The sequence below is a fragment of the Haliaeetus leucocephalus genome, unplaced genomic scaffold, assembly GCF_000737465.1.
Source record: "Haliaeetus leucocephalus isolate CR32 unplaced genomic scaffold, Haliaeetus_leucocephalus-4.0 Scaffold229, whole genome shotgun sequence".
Classification (NCBI taxonomy): Eukaryota; Metazoa; Chordata; class Aves; order Accipitriformes; family Accipitridae; genus Haliaeetus; species Haliaeetus leucocephalus.
The window spans coordinates 2,660,221-2,677,947 of NW_010972665.1; the positions used below are offsets into that span (position 1 = coordinate 2,660,221).

The 17,727-nt window shown below is 37.1% G+C and overlaps 1 protein-coding gene across 3 annotated transcripts in view; it reads left to right on the plus strand.

The window, feature by feature from the left end:
* Positions 1-17,727, plus strand: part of ADK (adenosine kinase) — a 296,805-nt gene that overhangs the window by 263,370 nt on the left and 15,708 nt on the right. For all 3 annotated transcript variants that reach the window (XM_010567786.1, XM_010567787.1, XM_010567788.1), the window contains one exon: positions 14,777-14,863. In XM_010567786.1, the coding sequence (XP_010566088.1) occupies positions 14,777-14,863 (87 nt within the window). The remainder of the gene's footprint in view (positions 1-14,776; positions 14,864-17,727) is intronic.

Here is a 17,727-nt window from a genome sequence, read left to right on the forward strand (position 1 = left end):
AAGTGGTTTGTAAAGAAAAAATTACAATGGCACAATATTGTTCTGTTTGCTCAAACCACAAAGCAACAGAACTACCTACCAGAAATCCTGAGAAGACAGAATTGAAGTCATTAAGCCTTCTGGTTACCAAGGCAGGCCCCTACTGTTGTGGGCAGTCATGGAAGGAATGAGGATTCACCTTATTCGTTCTATGGCTATGCAGTCCTCGGAGCACAAGAGACTGAGACTTGGGTCCCTGGCAGTTTTAAACTGATAGAAAAATCAGAAATCACTGGCTCCTCCTAGGACACACGCTTCCATCCCCTACTTTTCCCCTACCCTGCCAGCACTTCTCCACCCACGTGGGGAACCAGTTCAGCAGTCTGCACAGACTGGCAGAAACCTAACCTGGTAGGGTAGTGAGCTCTCTGAACCGGCTTGTTGCCAGGTCCAGATGAGTACTAGTGCCAGCATGGGAGGAGAGAATGCAGCATTTGCAGTAGAAGGAGACAAGGATGAGACTATAGTATCTGCAAACTGTAGTGCCTGAAGTTGCTGTGAAGCCTCACTCTGAGGCATAAAACATGATGTTTTATTTTGAACTTCTATCTAGCGACAAAGACTGTAGTTCCAAAGTTGGAAGGAAAGTTGCTCCAGGATCAGCTGGTAATACTGTAGAATTATGTCTGCAAAGCAATGATCAAAGAATAAGGGGACAGAGCCATGAATGTACTATCAGAAGGGAAACGATCGCTTTGACATCTCATATGCTGAAAACCACCAATTTTCTCATATAACTATATTAAAAGACTGGTGAGACAGCAGAATCGCTCGTTCAGTAATTGGGAAGCACTGGAACTAATGATAGCCTTCCAAATTTAATTTGTGCTTTTCACGTGTACATGTAATTGATGCAACTTTGTCAAGGTTATCCCATTTTCTGAAAATGACACCTACCCCTCTCCATGTACACGAAACATGCAATTCTGGTGACTTTTAGTTTTTCAGCAACTTTTTTGCAGCTACAATGTTATGTCAGTCTAAAGATATCTTTCTGACTTTTTGAACAAACTGAAGAAAATCCAAAACTACAGTATTCTGTTTTATATAAAATAATTATCCTATAAACTTTTCATTAAATGTATGCTTTAAGTTTAATGTTCAGCATTGGCCTTTTCTATACATGCATTCTGTGTTGCTGCAATATTCAGTATTGGACTACCCTTTTCTCCTTAAAAGCATGTGCTTTAATGAGTTGAAATCTGAAACACATGCTTTAAAGGTTTACAGTGCATAGCCTTCTCACCTCCTGACACTTAGGTTCAAATCATGCTAACAGGGTGGCTGTTCTATGAAATTAATCAGATAGTAATTTTTTTTACCAATAAATTTTAGAGAAATATATTTTCTCTTTACCCTAATTTGCTGTGATTATTTTTTGGATTGTAAGAAATTAAATGTATGGCTTGTTCAGCAGGTTTCAAAATAGATCACTTATTTGTTGGCTTAACTTTTTTTTTTCCTGTGGAGATGTGGGAAGATCAATGTCTGTAGTGCCCTAGGTCATGATCAATACTTTTAATAAAACTTCCTTTTTTTTTCTTCTTTTTTTTTTTTTTTGCCTTTGTACCTTTGTATGGTTTTGCTTTTATTAATGAGCTTTTCCTTTAGTTTCAGACCATTAATGGTTTTCAGATAATGTCATACTGCCCAAGGTCAAGGCCAGTTGAACTTATAACTCTACTTATCAGCGATTAAATCTATTGGATGGGCTTAGATGTGTTAGAAGACATAAGAGTTTGAAGCACCGCTTTCTAGAGGCTCAAAGTTAAAACAAAACAAAATCTCAACCTTTTGGGAGGATGACACATTAAGGTTTGGGTTTTTTTCATTTCCTTCTTAAATAAATAACAGTTGTCTTATTTATGGATCACATATTGGCATTAATATCTCAAGTTACTACTGTGGCCTTGACTGCTCTTCAATTAAAGATATTAGATGCTCCATATTGAGTTTTATAATGGTATATTGCTCATTTTGCAAAACCAGTTTGAAATAAGATAATGTATCTTTTGTTCATTGCTGAAATTCTGGATGGGAGCGTAGCAACTTATCAAAGTATGTGTTGTCAGCTGGAGTGCTTGCAGAGAATGTGATATTATTGTCTGTGAGGCTTGACCCAGCATCTTTTGAAATCAATGGAAAGATCTCATTAACTTCATTGGATATCGATTATGGCCACGGAGAACTTAAAACATTCATGAATATTAATGGTTTATACTGATCCATGTGTCTTTTTGTGTGTTGTACCCTGTCTGCAATCTCCGATTCAATTTTTGTAGTCTACCTAGAGGTTATACGAAAAGCAAACTTTATGTATGCTGAAAGATTTGATAACACATTTTACCTTAAGGTATCTTCTTTGTTGTCTGTTACAAATGAGGTGCATAAAGAACTGGGCCCTTTGACCACTGGCACCTAGGCAGAATATCTTCTGTAGAAGATCTTCTTTTCCATTATTTTGGCAGTGTTAGCCTTTTTTTATTAGGCAGCAGTTCACTTCATAACAAATCATCACAGAGGAGTTTGAACAGCAGAATCTCTACTCAGAAGGTGCCCTACAGACTCTGATAGCCTATCATCTTTAATTTAGAGATTTTATTTCCCATGTTGTGATGACAGTTGAATGAACATTGTAGAAAAGTTTAAATTGTAGCTATCCATGTCATGCTTTTGCCATAAATGATGGAACTTACGTTTTCAAGCCTCTAATCTTCACCTGCTCAAATAGTCACTGTAAAATAATTGCATAGAATGGAAGGAGAGTAAAATGTGAGAGTATGTGTGGTGACCCTGGATGAAAATTAACTGCAGGAACTGACCCTTTGATTAGAAGTTTCTTTGCTGTAGCATCCAGTTGCAGGCAATAGAAGCTGTGGGAAATAGGTGTCTGAATGGAAGACAAATCCTTAGCTCCAGGAGGGACAGAGCAGAGATCCTGGCTAGTGGAAAGAGTGGACAAAGGGGAGGTTTGAATGGGTCCTGCTTTGCCTGACTTTGGGGATTTAGGATTCATTTTGTGAAAGACAACAAAACATCTGGAGTTAATTTGGGGGGGGAGGGTAATTGGAGTTCTCAAAAATGGTTAATTGTCTACAAGTGGAATTGTGAGATTTTATGATCAGTTTGGCTCAGTGATTTCCACAGTAGGTTTTACAGATAAAGCAAAGTGGAAATTGTTTAAATGCCATATCTGAAAAATAGGCTGTGCATGTTACTCGTATACCAATGACCTGGCCTTGACACACCTGAGCATAATATAGAATATGAAGTGGCAGTTTAGATATAAATCTCTGGACACCACAAAAATAACATTTAAATAGTTGATCCCCTTTGAATGAAAGTAGGTTCGGGCTTACTTTCACCATAGCTGTTTTCTTTGTTATGAATAATAAAGTCAGTGAAGTAAGCAGACCTGACAAAATATATACGGACAGCAGATGTAGTGAATACAGTAAACATGAACTATTTTTATATTGTTAGGTTTTGGCTATACCTACTGAGTGATATAATTCTAGTGTTTGTTTAAAAAGAATACACAGAGTCGTTGGAAACCAGATTTAAAGTTTGGAAGGCTGCTTACATTGATTTTGTTTGCTGTAGTCCGCTACCCCGTGCCCCCCACAGCCCTCCTAACCCATCCTGATTCCTCTGCCTGTCCCAGTGATTAGCAGTCAAAACTAAATCAGAGAGGAGTCCATGGAACCAAATATTTATGTCACTTGTAATTTGACACTGTGATATTGTACTGTGAACCTGAAGAGGTGCCAGGCCATGCATTGTGACTAATAGCAATTGATCACAAATGAAACTGCAGAACTCTCTTCCAAATTGTTGGCTTTATAAATTTGATAATAAGTACATTTCTTGATAGAATATAAAAGCGCAATAGACTATGCATGCCCTCTCTTTCCTCCCCACCTGTCCAATTGCAGAATGCTGTTTGTACAGTATGTTGTTGTTGCTGACAACTGAATAAGAATTTTTAGGAGCAGTTGGCTATCAAATGATGGCAAATTTAAAGGTTATGCAAATTGTGCCAGTACAGCCCAGCTTGTTTCAGACCTCTTTTCTTTATTATCATATCAATTGAGTCAGCTCATAGTAGACAAAGCAAGGTTATGGGAACCACCTAGAGCATCATGCACCATTAAACACCAATGCAGCATACATGAACATCTGCAACAACGATCTTATTAACAGAGGGTATAACGGAAGGCAATAAACAGCTTTCTTAGTCTCTTAATTGTAAAAAATTTACTAACCTAATACTTGCATTATTTATCAACAGCAAGTTGATCAAAAATTATGCAGTCGTGGTGGATTAGATTACAATACCTATTGCACACTGTAAATTATTACAAAAATATGAAAATCTGTTTGTGAGTAGTTGAACACTGTAGTTACTAGAGTGCTAAAAATGCAATTTTCTTTTAATCTCTGGTGCACTGTGGAATATGAGTATCTGTTTTTTGAACTGACATTTTTATATTTGGCTAAACCCAAATATAAAAAATGTAAAGATTGTTTTTTGATTTCCTGCTTAACTAGACAGCTTAAATGTTTCAAAAATCAAGGCACAGTTGTTTTGTTGGGAAAAGTAGAATACAGAAACCATAAAATGGTCTTTGTGTGTGCAACCAAAACAGAAGTTTGGAGAAACAAAGTAAAGCATGTTAGATGTTCACACCAGATATGTATTGTGTGTTGGGTTCTGGAATAGTCACTGCACTGGTCTAGAAGATAAGAGCACATGAAGCTGTGATCTCAAATGGCTTAGGGAAATGAATACAGGAATTAAAATATGTTAGAAATTGATGATAAAGAGAAATGAGGTTTGGTTCTTCAAGGCCAAGCCAAACTGCTAGGGATAGGCTAGGCTGGAGCACACCCTTTGCTGGAGTTGGATAAAGTGGTGGGGAGTGACAGCCCTCTTCTCCTTGGAGATGGGACACTGGTGGATTCCCTGTTTTTTGTAAACGGGGAACTGGAGGCCTACTCTTAAAAGGTTGGAGCTACAGAAGGAAAGCACTGCTCTTCCAATTTCAGCCTGAACATGCAAAATGTACAGGCATTTAAGAATAAAATCAGAACAAGGAAATAAGAGACTGGATGAGTAAAACAATTCAGGCTCTAAGGTCAAGTTTGACAAGTGCATTCAGCAGAAAAACCTGCTCCAAGCAGCTTTGTTCCTTCCTGGCACCCTCTGCTCCCGCCTCTCCTGCTGCTGAGTAGCAGCTATCAGATCAGATTTGTATTTATCTGGAAAAAGAATGAATCCTTGTAAGTTTTTATTGGTGTAAAAATCCAAATTGTGCTAGGATCGTTGGCTACAATCAGCCTCCAGATAGCCAGTAGACACCTCGGTCATTTCTCTAATCAGTAGGAATCAACAGGCAACAGAGAAGGATGGAGGGAAAGAGGGTGAATGAAAAGACAGTAAGCAGCAAAGATGAGTAAAAGCGTGGTACAAGTATAAATTTGGCAAGTTGAGAGTTACAGAAGTTAATTTTGTTTCCATAAAAAAGGAAAGTTTTTCTTCAAAAATGTTAAATTGAAAGTCTTCATTTTTTTTTTTTTTATCTGGGTTTATTTCCTCTAGGAAAAGATGGCAAAAAAGCAGGCAGTATGTCTAACTAATCATTGAGTATATGTTTTATACTGAAATGGTTCTAAAAGGAACAAGTAACAAGCATTTTCCAATTTTTTTTCCACATTTTTAAGTTACAGTTCAAATGATCTCATTCTGTAGGCTAACCAAGAGTTTTTTCCTGCATATTTATCTGGTTTTTAAAGCAGTATCTGCTTCTTGCCTTTCTTCATAACTTTTCATAACTTAATTATAACAGCAGAGTGTCCACATTTTATTTATACGTATCTATTTACTTGCTTACCAACATTGCTTTTCAGATTGGAAACTCTTCAGAGCAGGAAACTTTTTTGTTTTTCCTTCTAATATGTATCTTGGTATACCTTGACACCTTGACAATACGAGAATACAAATTAGGTTTAAAAGATCACAAGCTGAACTTGGCTGTACGTGCCAACTAAAGTTTGATTAATTTTAAAATGTTTTATTGCTTCTAAAAAGAAGATCAATGAGTTGGTTTGGGTTTTAGGTTGAAATAACTTAAAACTGAATGATTCAGCAATTTATCACTACAGAAATAAAACTTTAAAGAAAGGTAACAGAGTGACAGGCAACAGTAGGAGTTCAACAAGGTTCTGCAGAGATAGACACTGGAAATTTTTAATTTGTCTGCTAAGTTAGTTATCTTGGTTTTGTCAAGCAGCCTGTTTTTATAGTGTTGGGGTTTCCTTTAAATGACAGCACATGCACTGTAAAGCCTGTTGTGTTACCTTTATGAATGCCTATATGCTACTGCCATGCTTTAAAGGGCTTGTTACACAAACATACAATTCAAGAGCTCTTGCTGGAAACTGTTTGTCAAAACTACTATTATAATAACTGTATCCAAATGAATTTAATTCACTATGTGAATTGTATAAAAGTATAATTGTATAAATTCAGGGTTGCAAAATTTACATTAAAATGTATTTGACATTATTTTAAAAGGTGGTAGATTGATTGTCCTGCTTGTTAGGTAATACTTTTAAACTGATGAAGAGATACTACAGAGATCATAGTTTGGGGTATTTAATTATCTAAGAAATTACCTGCAACTAATGTAGGGGAAAAATAAACTCCTTCATTTTGGGCTGAATTCTCTTTCTAGACTGGCATAAAGCTTAAAGAATTCCATTAAAAACAGTGGAGTTGCTCTGGTTTTAACTGGCAGTTTAAGAGCAGACTATTTTCCCATTGGGATTAGAACAAATTTCAGCCTCCACTGCAGTGAGATCTTCTAATAGATTTAAAACCCGCAAAATCCTGAGGAAATTCATTTAGCAAGCATGTTTCATTCTTCAAAAATAAGTAAGTAGTCTGGGCAGATCTTAATTAAAGGCAACACAGAATTTACAAATGAGAAGAAAAAGATAATTGTAAAAGTTCTAGAGCTGAGCTCTGAGTTAAAAGGATGAAAAATTAAAATTTTGACAAGTAATTTGAATCTTCAAAGGCAATGCTGTAGAATTTCTTGGTATATCTACCTCAGCAGTGTCCAACTAGTATCCAATTAATTATTTTTTTTAAAGGAGAAATATATGTACACATTAACTTATTTTTAGTAATGTTTCTAGGGAAAGCTGTCTCTTTCATTCCGATGGACAGATTTTATTTATGAAACTAAGTATAAATTCTCCCAGAAGAAAAAGCTCCTTCAGAACTGCTCTGTAGTGACCTAATGTTCATTCCTTCTCTTTTCAGTCTTACTGATGCTCAAGTAAAATAGAAGTGCCTTGGGCCCATTTCTGCCTCCACTGACAACCCATGCTTCTCAGATTATCATGTAGCATAAACAAAGCTGTCATGTAACATGGCATTTATTTAAATGATGTGATTTCTGTGTTCACCACTCTGAAACTGAGGTATAGCTAAGAAACCTTGCAAGTTTTGACAGGTGAGTTTGCCCCGCTAGGGCAATATGCTTAATGTATAAAAAATGTGAGGCATAATACAGTTTTTGTCCTGCTCAAAATCAAATTATAACACGTTCTTATCTTTTTTTTTTTTTTTTTGCCAATGCCCTGATAGGCTTTCCGGTAGGAATTGCTTTGACCTGATTATAGGTTGATATTCGTCAAAAAATTCTCCCATAGGACAGTGTTGTGATGGTCCAGCTATGCAGTGGTTTAAATATGTCTGTAGAATACCATGAAATGGAGTACAAACACACATGCATTCCTGCAGTGTGTGGGTCAGTGCAAACAGTAAGTGAAGTGCACAGTCTGCTTTCTGAACTGAAGGATGCTTCATTTTTGCACAGTCCCCATAGCCAAGTCTCAGAAGGTTGAAGAGCATGTGTGAGCTAGAACATGTGTCGACATAACTTGGATGTACATTTTTGATTTATTCTTTACATCAGATATTGACATTCCAACTGTCATCATTTATGTGTGTTTTCAATTCTTGAGCTACCTATTTACGGATAGAAATAGATTTGTTTGTATTTCCCATTCCCATATACAGCTCAAAAAATAATAGTTTGGGGCTGGGACAGGGGGGGTTGGCTTGGTTTTTTACATGTAAGGATCAAATAAGATGTACAGTGGCCAAACCGATACACATAGGATTGACAGTGCAAGAAGAGATATTTGTACTTGCTGATATCCAAGGCCAGATCTGGTTTTGTGTCACGCTGTAATTTCACTGGTGTTGCTCAGCTGACTGCAGTAGGCCATGGTCTTGATAGAGATGAGGATCATACAGTTCATGGGTTTCATTTGTTGTAACCTATCTCTTCTGTCTTCAGGACTGATTTTGATCTGAGCTCTTCATAGTAACTCCAAGACTGTCATTGTGTTGTATTAGTGAAACATCTGCAGAAGCTTTTCTTAATTTTGGTGCCTATGACTTCACACCCTTTGCCTTTTCTGAGTCCTCAACCTCTTTCCTGGTCTGGACAGAGATCACAGGAAAAGGATTTAGCTCTGAACACTACCTTATGTCTTCAGCAGCCATGCAGAGTTAGAGGAGTGCGTTTTCTGGCAGTTCAGTGGGCGCAGTTTCAGCTCCCTCTGAAATCTGTGCCTAGCGGGCAAATGGCAATGCTCTTGTGTGCTCGGAAAGGCTTTTTCAACAGAGTTCATTGCCATTCTAAACTTTAAACATTGTGACACATGCCAGAAAAAATCAGCGGTTTGTTCTTTAGGGCAGTTTTTCCATATATGTATGCATATATATATTTTTTTAAATGTTATATTAGCACCAAACTGAAGCAAAACTAGTATTTTCTGTTGACCTCTTGCTTCCCGGTCTTTTACACACAGTCACAGTGTTTGTTTACTTGTGCAAACAAAGAATTATTTAGTATGAGAAATAAAGTAGAGCTTCAACTCATGGCACTGGCAGTGATGATACAGAAAATACTGACGTTTAAGTGGCTCCCACACCTTCTATAAAGTAAACAAAACACATTTTGGCCTATAGAAGCTATTCATGAGTCATTAGTTGATGCTGTTACAGTTTTTACAATTGTTGTAACTAGATACAGAGTTCTGAGTCTGATCTCATGCTGGTATAAATCAAGAGTTATTTCAAAGGCGTGGTGTTGAATTAACAGGGGTGCAGACAGAATCAGACATAGGTTCAAAGGATATATGCTGGGTGCAAGAATAGTGTTTAATTTTACATCAGTGCTAATAGTTGATGTGTATGAGTGCACGAGTTCCTTTGGAGGAACCTTCTTTCCCCTGTTAACTCTAATCCTATGAATCACACTTTAGTGAGATGCTATGAATATGACGTCTGAATAAAAATACTTTTGACTAGATAATGGGACAATGTGTATGTCTGAGGAGAGCTATAAAGAGAAGACAAGTCTCACTGAACATCTTTGGATTAACGTTATCTCCTAAGAGAGAGGGAAGAGGGGGCCTGCACACCGTCATTTCCCCTACAGATACCTGTAGGACCATGAGTAGAGCTACAGATGATTCAAGGTCTTTGGCATCATACTCCTTCTCTGTTTCTACTGAAAATTAACTAGCTGCCTCTGAGGGACAGTACTTTGCATCCTTGCCAGCACAGCTATATGGCCTTACTTTTGCTTAGCAAGCTGCAAAGAGAATTTTAGCCTGATTGCACTATTTGGGTCTTTTATTATGGAAATAAATTAATATTTATATTAATTGTACCATGCCATAGACATATAAATGCATTGTAAATGACAACTACTCTATAACTTGTTTAGCATAACATTGTTTATTATAGCAATAAAAGCTTAACTTCTTCTACACTACTAGCTATAAAGTTTTCTTGGCTACGTGTTGAATTCATTAGAATACAGCATCATTTGTTGTGTATTATTAGAATATTTGATTAGAAAGATCCCAAAGCATGTGGCTGACTTGCATCTCATTTGTTATACTATTTAACTCCACTGACTTGCACAAATAAATTCCGTATTTTTCTGACAAGCCCTGCATGGTTACAGCACCAGGCCAAACAATGCACGGAACTAAATGGAGGAGAGAGGAGATGTTGGCATGCAAAACAAGGCAAAGTTACCATGCACACAGAAGGGCCGGGGGGCTGGAGTGTTCATCCAGTACAGCTATCTGAAAGTCCCAGCCTGAAAATGCAGGATCTCATTCTGTTTGCTTAGAAATGACAGGTTGGATCAGGACTGCCAGGTTTGAAATACATCATCACTGGAAGTCTTAAGGATTCCTAACCAGGGGTTCAGTGCACAGTGCCCTGCCCCACGTTGCCTTATAACTTTGGACAGTGCTGTGCCAATACGGTGGGAGAGTTGCGGTATCTGTTTGATTTATGTTATCAAGTGTGGTATCTTTGTATGAAGTACAGCAACAACGTTATTTTTTACAGTAGAAAAAACAAGAGAAGGTGTTGTTATACTAATGATTTTTAAAGCTGTATTAATGTGCTGAAGAAGGCGCAGAGACTTAGAGCCTGTAGGCTTCTGGGTTTTACCTTCTGGAGAGAGGCAAGAGCTCAGAATCATCCTGACTGACATGAGCTTGTTTCAAATACTTTTCTCGTTACTTCTTACCTTACAGCTGCCCAGAGACATTTATAGGTTTTGAGTTCAGGTTTCTATGTTAAGTTCTTCCTGTCTCTTTTTTTTTTTTTTTCCTCCTTTCTTTTTATCTGTTTTTGGCCCCTGATCTGAAGAAAATTAGAGGGGATGGAGGTGGGGAGGAGATGGGACAGAATTCTGTTTCACAGTTGTTCCTTTTTTAACAAGTTAAAGCTCACAAAAGAAACCTGAATATGTCTCCATCTTGTAAGCATCTGTACTACCACTACCAGCCCACGGATCAAAAGATTATTTGAGGAAATAGCTAGACATTTTTGTATATACTTTAGGGCTCCCTTCTTCCTTTTATTTTATTTTAATACAAAATTAAGGACACTCGAACATGTTGCCCATAAGAGTTCTGTTACAGGTAATTAAATGTAAGTTTACACATTTAATCTACTTTTAAGAGCAAGAGAGACTGGTAAATGACCCAGTTAAGGAAAGTACTCAGCCTAATTGGATGTAATGATTGCTTGCTGGTGTTTATTACTGTACTAAGAGTAGACGTGTAGTCTGTGATTCTAATTTGGTTTAAAGACAGACCTGTAGTATTTGCAGCTATCATCAGAGTTCGATTGTTTCAGTTAACGTCATGAAATAGGCTTCTGTTCATTTGGGAGCTTAAATGTAGTAGAATGGAAAGAGCACTGTTTTTTCACTTAATATTGCTCTCCAATTATTATCTCTCCAGACTGTTTTACCTGCAAAAATATCTTAAGCTAGATATGCTAGCACATATTTTTGCCTGAAGAAAATTAAGATTTCACATCTTTATGTACGTAGTGCAACAAATTAACAATAACTAAATTTACCAATGAGCTAATTCCTTCTGATTTTTCTGTGAATATTGTCTTCAGCCTATGAAATCACCACATCACTGTTTGCTTTTGGTTATTTCTATACCATTCTAAAACAGTTGAGTACCTCACTAATGTAAAATCATTGATAGTTGAAACAAAGTCCCAACATTTTAGGTTTCATTAATGCTTGTTACCAAAACTGCCTTAATTATAGATACCTTGTTGCAATTTGCACTCATAATTCTGGGCTTCCAGGAAACTATATCCAAGTGGAATGTGTTGTATCCCAGGGTGTTTACCGTAGAAGATATTTGTTGCTTAAAAATAGTACACTGGATTTTATGCCCTGAGGAGCAGCACATGGACTTCAAAACACTTATGTAATTATTCTTTATTTCATAAGCTCTCAGAATGATAAATGAAATCAGAAATGACTTTGAAAAGCAAGGCCACTGATGACCGGTGCACTTAGCCAAGGTGTCTCTATGTTTGCTATGATGGATTTTGGAGTTTTATAACATAATAGATCACACACAAAAATGAATTTAAAGCAACATTAAAGTCACAAAAGCAAGGATATTCAGAATGGAGACTTCTGCTTTATCTTAATTTACCCTGTTGTGCCTAGTTGTTATACAGATCAGTAAGAGATGTTAGCTATTTTTATGCTATTACACAGAGATAGCAAGGTAATTTAATGGCAGTTTTAATTCCAACTGACTTCAGTTATTGTGGAGGAAAGAAAAAAAACCCAACACCTCAGTGTTACTTTGTTGTATCTTTCAATATGTATTATCATTAACTGTAGTTTAGTAGACTCTACTACACTAGTAGAAGTTCTCCTAAGGTTAAAGAAAGATAATTTGCCTATTAGATGTGTGCAGATGGTAATATCTTTATAATGTAGTATATGCTCCAAAGCCATGCTGGCTCCTTCTGAAACTTCAGTACTTCAAAAGATGAGATTATTGCTCCTCTTGAAAATATATAAAGTTATAGAGACAGAATGTATGACCCAGATACAGTAGGAAAACTGTGATCAGAAAAAAAAGATTATTCTCTTATCAGCTGAATTTCTTGATGTATTTGGGAGTTTTGGACTAATTCAGTTACAATTACACCTACTGCATCAAAAATAGAATAAAGTTCATAGTGCAATACTTACCTGCAAGTACTAGAGGGAGCTGAGGGAAGGAATCAAGACAGAGGAGGAAAAGAAGGGAGAAGGATGATGGTGAGAGCTTTCACTTGTGTTAGTTTGCTTGAATAGAGTCTCATTTGAAGCCAAGTCCCACTTACAGCATTCAAAATATAATGTCTGTGCATTATTAACTCTCTGTGCCCAACCACATACATTAGTATGCATATGCAAGTGTCTACTGTGTATTTAACGTAGAACATCTGAGTGTGCCCATGCACACTTGGGAAGGAAGCAGGTTAGTTTATTACAATGTGTCTTCAACAGAGTTATCAATTTGTTCATTGTTTTAGTATTATCTAGAGCAAGTCATACATACCTTCTTATGAAATGGATGCATACACTCTGCTCGTCTGGCAGAGTTTAATGTAAGACCTCTCCTTTCTTGATTTCCAATTCAAATGAATGCTGTTAAAATTACTAAAAAACATCGCTCTTGAAGACTATCTTAAGGGCACAACACAGCATTGAATCACATTTCTAAATAGCTTTCTTAACAGGACAGAGAGTAGGATGCACTGCGAACTGACTGAAACCTGTTCTTTAATTGGAATATTCATCTTATGTTTTTCGTTACCCTTTTTCCTTTGCCTCTCATGGATGGTTGTTGCTAATGCTCCCTTCCCTTCCCCTCCCCTCCCCTCCCCTCCTGGTGGGCCAGCCAACAGTTCCCTCTGGAGGCAGCATCATTATATCTGCCTAGTTCACTTAGTAGCAGATGGTGAAGAGCAGTAGAGCTGATACACTGCATTTCACAGAAACCAGGATCCTTCTGGTACCTCTGCAGCATACACAGACTTGCCTGATTTGAGACTGCGAATTCTTTATATGCCTCCCAAACTAGATTTCCTTGTTTGCTACTGTGTATGTCAGTGTAAGAGTGATTTTTATGATCTGCTCTGTTGCTGGACAGTGAAGAAACCACTCATCTCCAGCTTTCAGCTACTGGAGGATCTATTTCCCATTTTATTTCTATTTTTACCAAAAATTAAAAGAAAACAGCTCTGATGGTTTTCATTTTCACTGGTTGACAGGCTTTTCTTCCCCCTCCCCTTTTTCTAATTCCTGCTGTCTGCCAAAGGACAATCTGTTTGCTCTGAGACAGTTTAATGCATGCTGACTACCAGAGGCAGAACTTCCATTGGCTCTGTTACAGGGGTAATTTACACTTTAACAAGGTATTGTGACAAGGTGGTAATTATATTTTTATCACGTCATTATGACATTACCACCTGGAAAGGCATAGCTGATTAATTAGTGGCATATATTAAATTTATAACCCTAGAACTCTAAAGTTACCATACCTAAGTGGTGTAATTATGTTGAACTGTGGTGTGGCAGTGAATTGGAGGTGAAGATGCTGAGCATCCACCTATTGCAATAGGTTTAACGAGTGCCAGTAGAAGGCAGGGAGTTGCAGAGAAGTAAGTTTTTTTTTAAAAAAGAAATACTAAGGAAGAGGGTGAAGTCATTGAAATCTTGAAACCAAATCTAGTCAGATGGCAAGTTGCAAGGCTTCTTACATATATGTGTTGTTTAAAAAGATGTAATTTGGGAGCACTTTGATTTACACTAGTTCCTGCTTTTTATTTCATGGCTTTATTTTAGGTAGTTCACATGCATTTTGGTTCTTACAATGCAGCAATTTCTGCTGAACTTTTGGAGGCTTGGACTGGCCATTCTGAAGGCTACATCACCTGTCTGCAACTAATAGGAAGCACTGGTTTTGGCAGGATGGACTTTTCTTAGTCTTGTCTATATGCCCAGGTGTTTTATGTCGTTCCTCCTGGTTTACTTTTTTTCTCTTGCCCCTAATATTAGGAGATAAAGAAAAGAAATGAGGCTGGAAGCAATTAATGAAAATGTCCACAACAAATAGCTTGATCAAATGTGTTCCCATATCCCTATGCAGTGAATACAGACAGCATTATAAACCAAATCTATTTTTATCCAAATTATTGTGCTAAAGGTCAGAGCTCCAGTTTTGAATTGTTTTGATTTTCACTGTTTGTTGTGCTTTTCAAAGTCATATTTCCAAGTAACTCATGTTTTATTCTTCCCTTTCACTACAGAAAATGAAGTGACTACTTTCCCTGTGTTGGTGAGTGATCAGAGTGAAATTGTGGATACCAATGGAGCTGGAGATGCATTTGTTGGAGGTATTTCTTACCTCTTTCTCTTGTTTGGAGATTATCCTATTATTCTCTCTGTATAAAATCTACCTTTTTTTCATTCAACTGTCCTTCAGAATGAGCTTCACTCTTTTAGAGCTTTTCTCTGCATCCTGAAGTTATATGATTTAATTACATTCTGATTTTCAAAGGGAAAGTGTGTCCTATTACTTTAAAAATAATATGCCATTATGCTGTACTCCGGTCGTTTTCATGAGATTAATTGTATCTGTCAGATTGTTGCATAAACAAGCTGCATAAAGTACTATATAGTGTACAGAAATCCCTCCTGGCTTAAATGTTAACACATTGTTGTTCTTTAAAACAGGTTGTAGTGAATATTAAACAGTATGTTAATAAGTGAGCATGACGTCTTCTGATCATGTCAATTTTGGTAGAACATCTGCTTCCAATACAATTATTTGGACATCAGAAAAGAACATAAAGGGTTAATTTGTTAAAACAAACCCAGAAAATATCTGGCATTGCTTAATATCCATTTGCAAACTTACTATTTTTTTTGGCACAAGCTCTAAGGAAAAAAGAGGATGTTATGTCTATGCCTGTTTTAAAAAATGATTCAATATAAGCCAAAACCCAATCTAATCCAAAAGTTCTATCATTCATTGTAACCTTCATATATGTAGTTCTGTGATGCACTATTGCATCCTGAAGGCTCTAATATCCAATACGTAGTAGCTGTAAGGGGCTCCATTAGTCACTAATTTATTGGAAACATTACCAAAGAGACTTTATAAATAGAAGCGCAGGGCTCAGTCTTGTAGCTATGAAGAGGATAACAAGCAGTGTGTTAACAAATTAAAGCTTCAGAATTGTGTCCCGCTTCAAGAAAGTATTCAACATAAGTTTAATCTTAAGCATATGAGTAATTCCCTTCCTTACTTAATACATCACTTAAATCAATGATAAATTTTTGGTATATGCTTAAATCGGGCTGAAAATAGGAATGTTGTTACTCATTGCTTTGGTGCTTTCATGAATCAAAAAGGACAGAAATAGAGGGAAACATGTTGGGTCATGTTATTCATACACCTTTTAGTGTACACTTGTCACTCTCTATTGTTCCTAAATCACAAACGAGACTAAATTTGAACCAGTAAGTAACAGTGACTATAACATAAATAAGGTCTTCTTCAAGTGCTTGTCCTTATATACATGTGCTCTGTGTATCAGCTGTGCCAGTAAGCTGCTGTTCGGGGGCGGGGGGGGGGGCATGAAGATAAAAGGTCTTGCCTATTTTGTTTTCAGATCCTGAAAATCAAATAATACTGGATAGGGCCCAGGTGGGCAATATGGTAGACACCAACCAAGCTTTGCCTCAGCAGGAAGCAGCTTTTCATGTGTCTGCCATGTTTATCTCGGGTTGTATTTATTCTTGGTCTTCAGATTTTTTTTCTAAATCAGGACTCTTTTTTTTTTTTTAATAATCCTACTTCTGTTCTTTCCTAGTTTAGCTGCAGGAAGACTATTGCAACTAAATAATCAGGCTTTAAGAACTGCCTGGTCTCTCATAACCCTTCCTCTTTAAATTATATCCTTTTCCCTGGTACTGCCATAGCTGCTGGTTTTCTGTAGAAGGGCTAAAATGTTGACTTTAGTAATTATTCAGAACACCCTGAATGGAAAGGCTGATATAAACCACAACATACTCAATTCCAGACTGCTACCTTCCACCAGCAGTGCAAGTTGTTCAGGCACATCCTGTCAGGCTGGTCTTGGATCAGTTGTGAGATTCCTTTCTCCAAGGGGAAAAGTGATGTGGAAAATGCTAAACTCCATTGCGAAGGAAGAAAAGAAAATAGGTGTTTTAAAAGATCAATTCCCCTTTGTCATTCTATGTCTGCTGAGATAATGTGTCTGGATACAGCAAGCTTCAGTGTATTTGGGGAATCTTAACAAAGGTCCTATATCACTGTTTATGGACGTACATTATTTTCCTCTATTCCCCCACAAATAGCACTGAGGCATCAGATGTTTTTTGTATGGAGCACAAGTGCAATGCAGTCCAGTGGTAGCGTGGCACTGTACAGTTCTCCCTTGATACCAGGGAAAGAAAGGACCACAGCTGTTTTCCCCTCTGTAATGGAAGTTGGGTCAGCAGTTGCAAATCTGTCTGAAATCTCATTGCGATTGGACACTTACCTGAGTACGTGAGCTTAGGTTCTTGTTCCACCATAGTTCTCTCTGCTGTGACTCAAAGCAACATGAGCTTTAGAATATCCATAGTTCTTCCATTAGCTTCTGAGATATCTTAGTTCTCCTCTGTCACCCCATAAATAATAAACTGGTCATTTATTCTCCTCAGGGAAGAGATTTTCCTGAGTTTAGTCCAGATGGGAGATTTGGGAGTCATAACAGTCTAGATACACGCCTGATTCTAGTCTTATATACTGTGGTCTCCTTCTTCATGCAGTCATTTCATTTTCCTTCCCATATGTAGGAAATAGGATACTGGACTGGATAGGCTTTGATTTGGTCTGTGTTTTATTTGAGGGAAATGTCTGTATTTTATCTATATCACACTTTTCATGTGTTTTCAAAGTACATATTTGCAACAGGAAAAGTTCTTTATTGTCTCCTTACTAGAAAGCCCTGTGCAGTGATGTTGGTAATACTACTCAACATATGTATCCTCTGTTGATTCTAGCATTGAGCCAGATGCAGTGTTATTGTCCTGACAGAATTTTTATAATGGGAAGGTTATATTCTCTTCAGTGTTTTTTCTAGCTTCTTTCTTTGATTGAGGTTTTTATCAAGTTGCAACAGTACATGTAATATTTTGATCTTAGTGTCCTTGTAGTAAAATGTTTCAAAATTCATCCCTTAACTAA